Raw genomic sequence first — 12,425 nt, 5'->3', positions numbered from 1 at the left:
CATGAGAGATGGCGGAAGCTGAAACATCCACGCCGACGTGGAAGTTCACACAATGTTTCGGAGACAAGGGAGAGGTAGAAGATATCACTGAGGCAGATATAATATCGACTGTCGAGTTTGACCATACCGGCAATTACCTCGCTACTGGCGACAAGGGTGGCCGGGTCGTTTTATTTGAGCGCAATGAGACTGTATGCCTGATAATCGAGTTTTGTGGATGACCACTAATCTCTGTTACAGAAGAAGACTTGCGAATACAAATTCCATACCGAGTTTCAGTCTCATGAACCTGAATTCGACTACCTGAAATCTCTCGAAATAGAGGAGAAGATTAACAAGATCAAATGGTGCCGACGCCAGAATGCCTCTCATTACCTGCTGTCCACGAACGACAAGACGATCAAGCTATGGAAGGTCTTCGAGAAGTCGTTAAAGGTCGTCGCAGAGAACAACCTGTCGCACGAACTGACGCCCGGCGGCGCAGGAGGTGGAGGGGCACCACAGCGAAATCACCCTGTCTTCAAGAACGCCTCTGAGCTCAAATTACCTCGAATGACACACCACGATACTGTCGTGGCTGCCGTCCCTCGCAGAACCTACGCCAATGCTCACGCATACCACATCAACAGCATCTCCGTGAACAGCGATGGAGAAACCTTTATCTCGTCCGATGACCTCAGGATAAATTTGTGGAATTTGAACATACAAGATCAAAGCTTCAACATCGTCGACATCAAGCCGGCGAACATGGAGGAGCTGACAGAAGTCATTACCGCTGCCGAATTCCACCCGCAAAGTTGCAATTGGTTCATGTATGCTAGCAGCAAAGGCACGATCAAGCTCGCAGATATGCGTGAGAGCGCTCTCTGCGACTCACATGCCAAACGTACGAACTCCCTCCAAAGTACCAGCTCACCACTAACCATGTGTAGAATTTGAACAAGAGGAAGACCCCTCCTCCCGATCCTTCTTTTCAGAAATCATTTCCTCAATTTCCGACGTCCGATTTTCCAACGACGGCCGCTACATCCTATCCCGTGATTATTTGACTGTCAAGATATGGGATGTAAATATGGAAAAGCAACCGGTAAAGACGATCCCAATTCACGAACACCTTAGGCCCCGTCTCTGCGATACCTATGAGAACGACAGCATCTTCGACAAATTTGAGGTTGTCTTCAGTGGTGATGGTTCTAATGTCATGACCGGGTCCTATAACAACAACTTCATGATCTATCCGTCAGACCCAGAACAAGAGACCGAGGTCGTGCTACAGGCAGACAAGAGCGCCTTCAAGGCGAAGAAGGTTGGTGTACCCACGCCAATCAACAGCACGAGTCCAAACGGTGCCAAGAAGAGCACCAGTAGAGCCGGCTCTCCAGCTGCCGGACAAGGAGCACGAATGCGAAAAGAAACGGACGCGGATCAAATCGACTTTAACAAGAAGATATTGCATATGAGCTGGCATCCATTTGAGGACAGTATCGCTATTGCCGCTACTAACAACGTAAGTCTACTGATGAACTATGCAGCTTACGAAGCAGTGACTGACACGGATATAGCTCTTCGTCTTCTCAGCTCTATGAGTATCTGTTCCAAATACGTGGCACATTCTTGCGACTTCTCTTCGACCAGGCTCACTGCATAATCATTGGCGCCAGAATACGAACCATCAAGCGAGCGAGCATTATCCTACATAATTTATCGTATCAGAACGGACTGGAGAACAGAAAGCCGGAAAGAACGTGGTATGCGAAACCGGCGGAACGAACAATCGGAGCAGACAAGGGGATTCGATGATTTGCTATGACTGATGAGTCTCGGTTGAATGAAATCACGAGAGCAAAAGTAATGGGCTGGTGCAGTAGAGACACAAAACTCACATGTCGAATCATCAGCTCAGGGAGGCGCGAGCCAAATGCTAGAAGGAATTTTCGATTTGCAGACAGCTCTGCATATGGAGATCCTGATCATAGATGGAGACAACGAAATGAGATGACACCGAAAAGTTGAAATTGAAAAATTGTTCGTTTTACATGCACCTCTAGGTATCCCGTCCATCACAGCACTACTTTCGTGCTGGATCTCGATGTCAACCACAGCTTACGCCCATTCATGCTCGAAAGCTCAATGCAGGCGCTCTTGGCGTCCAAATCGCGTCGCTGTGCCCTCCTCTCGAGTTGCGAGGGCTGCTAGGTGAGTTTGAGCTGCTTACCGGGCTGGACAACGTGGTATCATCTTCCATCTGGGAACATGATAGTAACAACTTCTACGAACATGGTAACATACATGGTGCCCACTAACAAACAACATCGTCTTATCGATGACCTGGAGGGCTTAGCGAGTCGATGGCGACCTCCGCAGCCGCGGCGAAGACACCTCTCAGGACCTTTATGCACAAAGTTTTTAAGACACTGCTGGCCCTCTATGTATTGTCGCTACTAGTTCGATCACACAGCATTAGCCTGAGACAAGACAACCTTTGTCTCTCGAGACAGTGGTTCGATATATACCGCAGCGGTCTTGCAAGTGTGTGTTCCGGGCTTCATCGTCGCCCAAACCCATTCTTTGTTGAATACTGACAGCTGAGTCGATGTTTCAGATCGTCAAGCAGGGGTACCACGCCATGTCGAAATTAAATATAGCATATATGGCAAGCACGGGGCGACCACGGTCGGTATGTCTGCACACAACGCACATTCATCTGCCACGACCATCGACTGGACCAGCTCAGACGCTCAGCGCCCAAAATCAAAACACACTGATAATTAGCGACCATAGCACGGAATCTGGCTACCCTGCTCTGAACATCGAAGATGGTCAGGCTAAAGGCAAACGCCTTGGTCAACGGTAGCCAAAAATCGCTCCAAATCCTTGTCGACACAGGTAGCGATCATTCCATGATACCCCAGTCACTTGCCAAGAGACTTGGACTCCGCTGGCATCTATCTAATAACCCTTCCGACTGTGAGACGTCTGATGGAAGGATACGTTTTGTCAAAAACGAAGCCAACGTCGACATTCGCATCCCCTCACTTCAGGGGCGGAACAACACTTCTTATAGAGCTACTGTGGCTGTCTACATTATGCCTGGAACAGGAAACGAGATGCTCCTGGGGAGTGACTGGCTGTGCGACAATTTGGGTCAAGTAGACTCGAGAGCTCGAACGGTGACGGTCAAGGATAGTAAGGGAAATGAGCATGTATTTGGTGAAGGGAACAGAGGGGTCCAAGTTCAAAGCAGGGACAACGGAGGAGGCAATGGGGGCAATGTCAACGGGAATAACAGTAATGGCGACAATCGGAAGGGTGGCAACGTCAATGGATCCAATGTCAACCCCAGCGATAACAATAGGGGAAGCAACAACCAAAATAACGCCAGCCAAAATAACAGCAACCGAAACGATGTGAACGAAGTCGACGGTCTTGCGCAGAGGTTCAGACTCGTTGCCCTTGGCCTTAGAGGACATGGATTCACTTGAGACTTCTCGATGAAAAGAACTTATTACGTCTTGGCGTTCCTCGCGACAGAGTTCGGGTGTGCAGGCAAATCCAATTTCTTCACAGTTCTGTCTCGAGCGGTCACTTCACTAGGATGACACAATTGTTGCGATACCTGGCCTAAGGGTGGCGGATTAGATAGACAATGCTGTGGCTTCGTTGGGTCCGATTACATCTAAATCAACGCTCTTGGCGCTGGATAAGTAATGGTCATGCGCACCGGCTTCAGCTCGCACTGGACAGGGTCATTTTTGTGGACGGAGTTGTGCCATCGAAGGATCGGTGTCTTTTCGTTCTCGTTGTGTCCGAACCGGGTGGATATTACTGTATGCACTTGGTTTCTATACAGATTGTCCGTACCGGAAGCAAGTGCCCTCGTCAGGCGAAACTTGCCCTGAACAGCTTGGCCAGGCTTGCAGAACTGCTCGTCTTGATATGTTAGTACGTGACCACACGTAGCGGAAGCAGCTGCGAAGTCTTGCGCTTTTGGCCGCTGTGGACAGGCAGAAGTTACTGACTGGGAATTCGATAAAACAAGTGAAGGAGGAGAAGAATTTGGGGAGGAGGCCCGGGGCCAGCGGAAACTTTAATTTCTGGGTTCTTGGCTCTGTACCTTCGGGGCACTCCGTAATACATACGAATTCTGGAATTGTCATCATCCTATGAACCGCACGACTTTCGTGCCATCGAGCCAGCTGGCAGATGTGACACTTGATACGTGCCGCTGATCGAGGTCTCATGAACCATCCAATAGCAAACTCAATACCGCGATGATTACTAGTTTTCGTTTGCAACTCGCGGCGTGTAGGTCACGACTTCTCAAGTTGCGATTCGACAACCAACGTAACAGATCAGGACAATGGCAAGCACCGTTGGTTGACTTCTATCGTTGTCACCTGGCAAAGGTTTGTGCCCTAAGATCTTTATAAAGGTAATGCACCAGCGGCTGTTGCACACCTTTATAAGCATGCAACTATTCAGTACCCTGACCACAAGATGCCTACTATTGATCCAGGACCACTCTGCAGAGCTCTGAAATTATCTGATCCTGCTAGGTCAATCAAGCATGAACACATTGATAGCGACTGCAAACTATCGTGCAGACCACGCATTGCCAATGAAGTTCAAGTTCAAGCTCGAGAAACACTTCGACAAATTACGACTGAGCTTCAACATGACAAGGACAAGAAGCCAGAACTTGAGAAACTAGCCAATCTGTTGCTATGCACCAACAGGCGCTACCGAGATCGACCGTCCGATGTACGCCGCACGACTATAGAGTGGGATCTGCGGCTTGACAAGCGAAGACACAGAGCAATCAGGGACGCCCTTACATTGGCGGCTGATGCCGCTTTGCTTGAGAAAATGCGCCATCGGATGGACAGGGGAACAGAGGGCGACGTGTTCAGGATGAACATCGTGCATGCTTGTCAAGCTGCTTTAGCTCAGTTTGGGAGAAGGGGCGGCAACGACGCTGCTGGAAGTATGTCGCAGATCGCACGCCGTCCGTCTCAGCAGCTCACCAACACTTAGTAGAAGAGTGTCAACTAGCTGAAGCACGTGTGTTCTGGTTCATCCTCATCCACCTGGGACCTCAAAGGGTTCAGCCATTTTTGATAACCCAGTGCCAAGGCAAGCAGACTTTGGTACCAGACCTGGCTCATCTTCGTCCCCCTTTTCTTCTCGTGTAATTTTTCTCCATATTTAATCGCGATACTGCCACCTTGAGTACAGCTCGCGTCTACAAGATGGAGTCGTACACCTTAAGGCATAAACTCAGCTCTGCCGGTCGCACACTACCCCTTCGAAGCCTGGACTGAAGAATATCCCGATAATGAATGGCCATACTGGACCAACGACATCGACAAGATGGAAAGCACTGGTTCGACCCCTCATGTCTCCAGCTGACCAGTGCCTACAATATCGATGGTCTAGGCCCCGTTCTCAGACAGCTGAGAAGTGACTGGTACTAACTACATTCTCAAAGAGATATGGTTATTATTACATTACAAACACCGAATATGGCGAGATCTATGGTTTTTCGACAAAGATCACGGACGAGGAATTGAAGGAGGAAGTGATTCACAACATCGATCTGCAATCTGTCATTCAAGACAAATTGAGACAGGGCAGACCGGTTGATGGAATGGCTCCAGGTCACCCAAGTCTCAAGGAGGCGCCGTCCTCTGAGAAACGATCGCGCAGACGGGAGCAGTGGAGGTCTGAGCAGGACGTAGTCACGAGTGCTGCAGCGGTAAGCTCTTCTGCTGTGGAGGTAACCTCAGAGGCACCAACTCAGCATCCAGAGGCTGCGTCTCGTCCCTCGAAGGGAAGACAGGAGGTAGGAGAAACACAAAGTACAGTGGCAGATAAGGACCAGATTGAGGAGGTGTGGACTGGGATTGAAGGGGCCTCGTACCATTAGCGAAAACGCGAAATTCTGGCAAACATGGTGAGGCCAGCGTTTTGACCACCTAGGAGCAGCTGCCACGGTAGCGCTCATGCTCATAGATCAGCACTTCCCGTCATTCAAAATGAACGCTTGACGTCCCAAGTTTGTGCTAGAGACCAGCCACGCTGATCGACTGGGGGTTGACACGGGTGATCAGGTACAATACGGTGGTTTTGTTGCCTGAGGCAGAATAGCCACCACCGTCCTGCTCGCTACACTGCTCTCTCGGCTGATAGTCCTCAGACACCGTGCACAACCGGTAGATGCGTACGGTGTAACGAATCTTGCTTTCAATGTCGCCGTTACTTCAGCAAGCTTGACCAGGTTGACTTTGGCAGACCAGGCTGCTGGCCGGCTCGCTTTCTCGCTTCCATGCTGCCAAGTGCCGTCATTCTTACGTGGGCCATTGATTCCCGAAAACCTGCACACTCATGATGTACTCACCGTCGACTGCCAGCTCGAATACGACACAAACTATGCTACATATAGTGATAGGGAACGAATCTACCGTATGTTGGAAGCGCTTCATCGGCTCATAGCAACCGGCCGTAATCTTCTTACCATGGCACGTACCTGTCGATCACGATGTGGCTGATCGATACGGCTACGCTGGAGCTTCAATTCTTCTCAGAATGTCCTTCCAATGAATACGCGATCCTTTCACATACCTGGCACGATGATAAGGTGAACTTCGACGAATTTCAATCTGGTCGATCACGAGACAAGCAAGGTTTCTGGAAAATACAACAATGCTGCAAACAGGCAAAAGGCGAGGGCCTGCGTTATGCTTGGGTCGACACCTGCTGCATCGACAAGAGGAGTAGTGCAGAGCTGTCAGAGGCCATCAACTCGATGTTCAATTGGTACAAAAGCGCCCGGATATGTTACGTCTACATGGAGGACGTTGGTATAACTCTTGATGGTGATGTTTTGATTGAGGTGATCTCTAAAAGCAGATGGTTTACCAGAGGCTGGACGTTGCAAGAATTGCTGGCCCCACAATCAGTGTCGTTCTACGATGCCGAATGGAATGCCCTTGGTTCCAAGCATGAATTGTCACGAATGGTTGCCCAGTCATCCGGCGTTGATGTTGACCTACTGACAGGCATACGACAGATTGATGAGTACTCGATCGCACAACGGATGTCGTGGGCCTCGACTCGCAAGACGACGCGGATCGAGGATGCCGCGTACAGTCTGCTGGGGATCTTCGACGTGAACATGCCACTGCTGTATGGCGAGGGAACCAAAGCCTTTCTACGTTTACAAGAAATGATCATTCAGCGTACCGATGACGAAACCATTTTCGCTTGGACAGGAGTTGATCCTGCTGGTTCTGGTCTTCTTGCGTCCAGCCCTGCTCAATTCTCAGAAGGTGGAAAGATCGAGCGTGATGACCTGGGTGAGGAACGACCTCCATACTCCGTCACGAATCGCGGTCTGGCAATCCAACTCAAACTCATGCCTTACACGATGAATACATACATGGCACCTCTATCTTGCTGTCGCAGGTACAATGCCAAGTCCTACCAACTGAAGATCTTTTTGGGCAGGACAACTGCTGATAGCCAGTACAGGAGAGTCCGTGTCCACGGTCGAGACCTTGCAGAACCCATTAAACATCCGTTCAAGTTTTTCAGAAGATTCTACAATGATGGCTGGAGCCAGAGAAATGCTCAAACGGTGCTTCTTTATGTACCGAACGTCAGTCGCTGGTCTCTAGCCTTTGCAGCGGGGGAACCTATTCTTCATTTCTCCTGGACGACATCAGAGTCATATTATGGTCATTTTAGTCCTCGGGTGAATACCACTGTTGCCATACAGGATCTGCAAAACGGTGTAAGCATCTGCTTCCAGAACTTTCTTCCGCAGCGCTTGCCGCCGCGTTGGTTAAGACTTGGATTCGACAGAAGCTTTCGTCCCGTATGCTTTTTGTCCAGCTTGAACAGTCCACAAAGTGTGGAAGACCACTGTGCCGCGATATCTTTCTGGTCCTGCAGCAGTTATTCTCCTCTGCTTGAGACCGTTGCCGGAAATGAAGCACCGGACGGAGTCTTTGCAGGTTATCCTGAAGATCTCAGATTTAAGCATGCTACCAAGCATGAGATTGATAGCTCCGATATCCGAGCTGTTCGTGGCCACAGACTCCAAGGGTTAATCGCAACTTTTACTGAAGAGACGGATGATGCAAGCGTCGACATCGAGCTGCGTATGGTCCCTCGTCGTGACTCAGAAACTGCCAACGATATACAGTGGAATGTCGCGCTCGCTGAAAAGTATGTATACCGATCCAACGAGGCTGCGCTGGGACACTCCCCTCGTACTACATAGGGTGCCGTTATTCTTGCCCCTTTAATGAGCTTCACACCTACAGATGTTCTTTCATTGGTATCTGGCCACTGATCAGTGGATCACTGTGGCATTGCGCTTGCCGCAGCGCTTCCCCATTGTCGCAGGGCGTACTCCAGACTTGTGCCAAGCGTTACTGCTCGACGGACGTTATGTAAAAATGATTGATGATGGCGCCAAGGGGCACAGGGGTTGGGTTCCAGGCTTCGTCGTAGCTTAACCTTCATGAACGTGAAATATGTCTAAGGCGCAAGCGGCACCCGCGTTTTCTGAGTGTTGCTATTCTCTTTAGGTACGAAACGGCATTGACAGTGGTGTAGGAGTTACATGCTTCGGAGACTTGAACCATGAAAAAGCTCGAGTGGTCATCAACAGTAATTTCATGCTATCTAAACAAGATTCAGAAGTCTGCCATGGCCAATTCGTACGCAAAACCTAGCGTCATCTTCGCATGCTGCAGCATGTGATCAAAGCTCAGATACTCGATCTTGTCCTCCGTTGTGTGAATCTTGCTATCACTGTATTTGAAGTCCGACTCGATTACGAACGCGCTCGGGTAGCCGTACTTGCTTGCGCTTGCGTGGTCGGAGCATGCGTAGCCGCACTTTGTCTCGACGTAGGGGATATCGCAGTACTCCTTCACCGCGCGCTTGATGAACTCTGTTAAGCCCGGATCGACGAAGTCTGTAATCACACCGACGCTCTCTGGCTCACCTGCCTCGATGGTCTTGTGGACGTAGCCGGTCATGTCCTGCTGAAGCATGGCTTTGATATCTCGACCTTCATCGTGGTAGGAGGAGAAGATGGCCTGTGAGCCGAGGAGACCGCCTTCTTCGGCTGAGTACCAGTGGAACTCGATTGTGTTTGTTGCTTTGCCACTCACGATGTCTTCGTCCTGAAGCAGGACACGTAGGGCCTCGAGGATGGTGACTGTTCCGCTTCCGTCATCATCTGCACCGGGTGCGGCGAGAAGAGACGGCAGGAAGAGGTTGATGCTGTCCTGGTGTGCTCCGATCACGACTGTCTTCTTGCTCTTTCCTGGGATCCTAGCGATAATGCTGAATTGACCCCATGAGTGCGGGAACATCTCGACTGTTGCGCCGTGTTTGGCGGCGCCGGAGGAAGTGATCGTGTCGTTTACCTGGCCGTAGAGCCATGTTGCGGATTGCACGCCGTAGTCGGACTTGTAGTAGCGGGTGTGGAATGATGTGAACTTCTCGAGGTGGGAGTGCATGTTCTTCTTCTGGAGGTCTTTCGCCATCTTCTTGACCGTGGTGTTGTGACTGAGCTGGGTTGGGTATTTGACGACTGATTGGGTCTTCATCACATGGCCCCAGAGGTGTTGTTGTTCTGTTATGTCCATGAAGTTGACGCCGTTCTGGAGTCCAGGTTAGTATGGTTGTTGCTTGATGGTTTGAATGTATCTACCCTTCTCAGCTCCCATTTCTCGTCTTCGGTGACCCATACTGTGTTTCCGGGCTCAATCTCGAGTAGATATTGCTCTGAATCAGCTGGAGCCAGTACATCTTGGTTGCGGGATGGATCTTGTAATACTGCAGCTGAGAGGGCTGATGCTGCAGTGGCTGCGGTAAGTAGAGAAGTGAAGTATTTCATGATGACCAAAATCTATCGATGCAGAAGCAGATGTGGGATTCTATACCAGTCCGTGCTGCTTCAGAAGATGATATACACGAGATCGTTACTACAGTAGGAGCACACTCGTGGCGTTCCTGGCCATATTCGCGATGGCGGACGCCGAGGCACCAGCCAAACGCGCCTCTCCACAGCGAGATCCATGGGACGTCAACGACCTCAATGGCCCTCCGCGAAGCGCGCAGCGACTGCCATAACTATTCCTAGGCTTGTATGAATAGGCATTGCATTCTTGAGCCGGTATACTCGTGCTTCTATGCTGCTCAATACCAGTTGCTACATCCCGCTTCAGCGCCGCGAGGTTGCACGACTATGACTACTAGTAGTACAGAGATCGGAGGACGAGTCATCACCGCGAACCAGATGCAAGCGTGAATCTGTCCACGAATGCGATTGGCTCGGGGAGCTAGGCTTATCGTCGGAGTCATGCTCCAACGCTCCGATCACCACTTGCCATGAACGTGAAATGGGACTGCTATCCTCGCAGTCTGTAGAGCTTCACCTCTCCTGCTCGTTCGTAAGCTCTTTGTGTGCTTCATCTAACAGTCAACGAGACATTTTATCAAACCACTGATTCTTTCTCTCTCCTATCGCCAGGAACTCTATTGCCTTCGCACAACCTCGTTGCCACGCTCCACGCCTCCTGTACAAGCTTAAATCATAATCATGGCTACACACATTGTTCCGATCATCGAGCAGGCAGCGTCCGCACCTGCCGAAACAGCTCTGACCCAACCTGCTGCACCTGAAGCGGTTGCCGACTTCTCTCCAGTCACGCCAGTAGGCGCCTCTTCGTCCATGCGCAAGCCTAGTGTCCGGCTGTCGGTACCTCTAGACAGCAAGCAGACAGTCACAACCACCCGCAAGATCCTCCGTCGTGACAGTCTTGACCGACGAGAAGCTCTTCTCAAGGGCAAAGAAGGATCGAGACAGAGACGAAGATGGGAAAATGGTGAGTTTCAACGCTCATACCTACACTTCCTTGTCTCTGGTTAACAGATTTATATAGATCGCTTGTTGAACAACCCACATGCCGAACCACCCCTCCCCCAGGACTGGGAGGTTCGTCCGACATACCCCGTTCGTCGCGTTCCTTATTACCTTGCGCCCCTTTGGGACGCAGCTGAGTTTCAGCGAGCGATTGAATCACATCACAAGGGACGTCGGAATACACGCTCGAGCAGGAAGAAGCAACATACCCCGGGTGTGAGTCCATTTGAGGAGGACGCAATCAACATCTCCCGTGAGGTGCGGGGACGTTTGAAACACGCACGCTCTGCAAAGGGGCTGCTACAAGATCTTGAGGAAGATGTCAGAAAGTTCTTGGTCAGATGGAGCGATCGCGAGCGAAGATTGAGAGAAGAGGGTCTGCACGATGCACCGCTCAGTGAATCTCTCCCTGTCCGCATGAAGCCTAAGCCAAACAACGAGGACACTGCCATTCTGACAGACACTGAAGCTGAGGAAGAAGATGAAGAGATTGTCTTCGTCGGTCGTGGCGGCACTGTCACCTCTGACAGTCCCTCGCGTAAGCGACGAGAAGCAGAAGAAAACCTGCTTAGTGAGAAGTTGGTGTTCGAAGGTCTCGAAGAGGACAAAGGTGCGGCTTTCGGTCGATGGCTTGCTCATTGTATAGGCAGCTATTACGGGCTCAGGACCTGGAGTGTTACTACCACTTCTCCGTCCGACGCTGGCTTAGCCCAAGCTGCACACGATGTTGGAAACCAGAAGGTACGTCAAGCATACGTGGGTGTTGATGCGAGAGTGAGAGGATGGATGGGCTCAGGCTGGGAGTCTGGCAGAGACTTTGAGCTTCCGAGACCATTGTGGGCGAGTGTGTAAGCAGGGATTCGACATCAAAACATCTGATGGCAGGGACAGAAGAAATAATCTCGCAGGCACGATCAACGATAAGGCAGGTCGCATGGGTTTCTTTTGACACCGGTCAAGGACGCCCTTATTGCCCCCAATGTACTTGCCTCACCTCTTGATTCGAAGTTCCTGTGCAATATACGATACCTCAAACCTTTATTTCATCTTGGTTCACGCTTCACTCGACCTCCACTCGTTCTCTGCTGTCAATTGCGGCCAGCTCATGCGGATCTGCATCTTTGCTGTCCATCACGGACGCCATGTTGTAGACGAGCAGAGTGGTGCTATCTGGTACCGCTACCATGCTCGTTGCACTCGCTTCTCGTGCTTCCAGCAATTCTGCTTGTTCGCTAGTAATAATGTGTACACCTATCCCCAGAACCGAGCAGAGCAGAAGGGTTTATGACGTCGTACCTTCCCCACTAGGCGTGCTTGGGTGTTGCATTGGGTGGCGCCTGCCTGCAGCAAGTCGCAGCAAAATGTTGCTGCAGCTTCGAGCTCTCCCCACACTACTGTAGATCGTCTGCGGCACACGAAGTTGAGCCTCTTGTTTGATCTTCCAGGAGTGGTCACAGGACGGTTACTCGTGACACTCTAC

General features: G+C 50.7%; 6 protein-coding genes across 6 annotated transcripts; 5 read left to right on the top strand and 1 right to left on the bottom strand.

The window, feature by feature from the left end:
• Window positions 1-8: 8 nt before the first annotated feature.
• CDC55 (protein phosphatase 2A regulatory subunit cdc55) lies at window positions 9-1,586 on the top strand (the record flags this gene model as incomplete). The annotated part of the gene is made up of 4 exons (XM_064877482.1): window positions 9-191; window positions 241-853; window positions 933-1,507; window positions 1,563-1,586. 4 exons carry the CDS (start codon window positions 9-11, stop codon window positions 1,584-1,586), a joined length of 1,395 nt encoding a protein of 464 aa, XP_064726984.1.
• A 1,230-nt stretch (window positions 1,587-2,816) lies between these two features.
• PMZ80_009085 (uncharacterized protein) lies at window positions 2,817-3,482 on the top strand (the record flags this gene model as incomplete). The annotated part of the gene is made up of 1 exon (XM_064877481.1): window positions 2,817-3,482. One exon carries the CDS (start codon window positions 2,817-2,819, stop codon window positions 3,480-3,482), a length of 666 nt encoding a protein of 221 aa, XP_064726983.1.
• Window positions 3,483-4,497: 1,015 nt separating this feature from the next.
• On the top strand, window positions 4,498-5,926 carry PMZ80_009084 (uncharacterized protein; the record flags this gene model as incomplete). Its single annotated transcript, XM_064877480.1, has 3 exons — window positions 4,498-4,984; window positions 5,035-5,147; window positions 5,489-5,926. 3 exons carry the CDS (start codon window positions 4,498-4,500, stop codon window positions 5,924-5,926), a joined length of 1,038 nt encoding a protein of 345 aa, XP_064726982.1.
• Window positions 5,927-6,515: 589 nt separating this feature from the next.
• On the top strand, window positions 6,516-8,284 carry gse1_1 (maturation of 5S rRNA; the record flags this gene model as incomplete). The annotated part of the gene is made up of 2 exons (XM_064877479.1): window positions 6,516-6,522; window positions 6,585-8,284. The coding sequence occupies 2 exons, from the start codon at window positions 6,516-6,518 to the stop codon at window positions 8,282-8,284; spliced, it is 1,707 nt and encodes a 568-aa protein (XP_064726981.1).
• A 418-nt stretch (window positions 8,285-8,702) lies between these two features.
• Window positions 8,703-9,916, bottom strand: LAP1 (Leucine aminopeptidase 1; the record flags this gene model as incomplete). Its single annotated transcript, XM_064877478.1, has 2 exons — window positions 8,703-9,680; window positions 9,731-9,916. 2 exons carry the CDS (start codon window positions 9,914-9,916, stop codon window positions 8,703-8,705), a joined length of 1,164 nt encoding a protein of 387 aa, XP_064726980.1.
• A 705-nt stretch (window positions 9,917-10,621) lies between these two features.
• PMZ80_009081 (uncharacterized protein) lies at window positions 10,622-11,797 on the top strand (the record flags this gene model as incomplete). The annotated part of the gene is made up of 2 exons (XM_064877477.1): window positions 10,622-10,907; window positions 10,965-11,797. The coding sequence occupies 2 exons, from the start codon at window positions 10,622-10,624 to the stop codon at window positions 11,795-11,797; spliced, it is 1,119 nt and encodes a 372-aa protein (XP_064726979.1).
• Between the last annotated feature and the right edge of the window lie 628 nt (window positions 11,798-12,425).

The sequence above is a fragment of the Knufia obscura genome (genome assembly GCF_036327395.1).
Source record: "Knufia obscura strain CCFEE 5817 isolate CBS 148926 chromosome Unknown scaffold_12, whole genome shotgun sequence".
In the NCBI taxonomy this organism is placed as follows: domain Eukaryota; kingdom Fungi; phylum Ascomycota; class Eurotiomycetes; order Chaetothyriales; family Trichomeriaceae; genus Knufia; species Knufia obscura.
The sequence above is the reverse complement of the archived record's forward strand: the minus strand, read 5'-3'. Positions and strand labels throughout refer to the sequence as shown.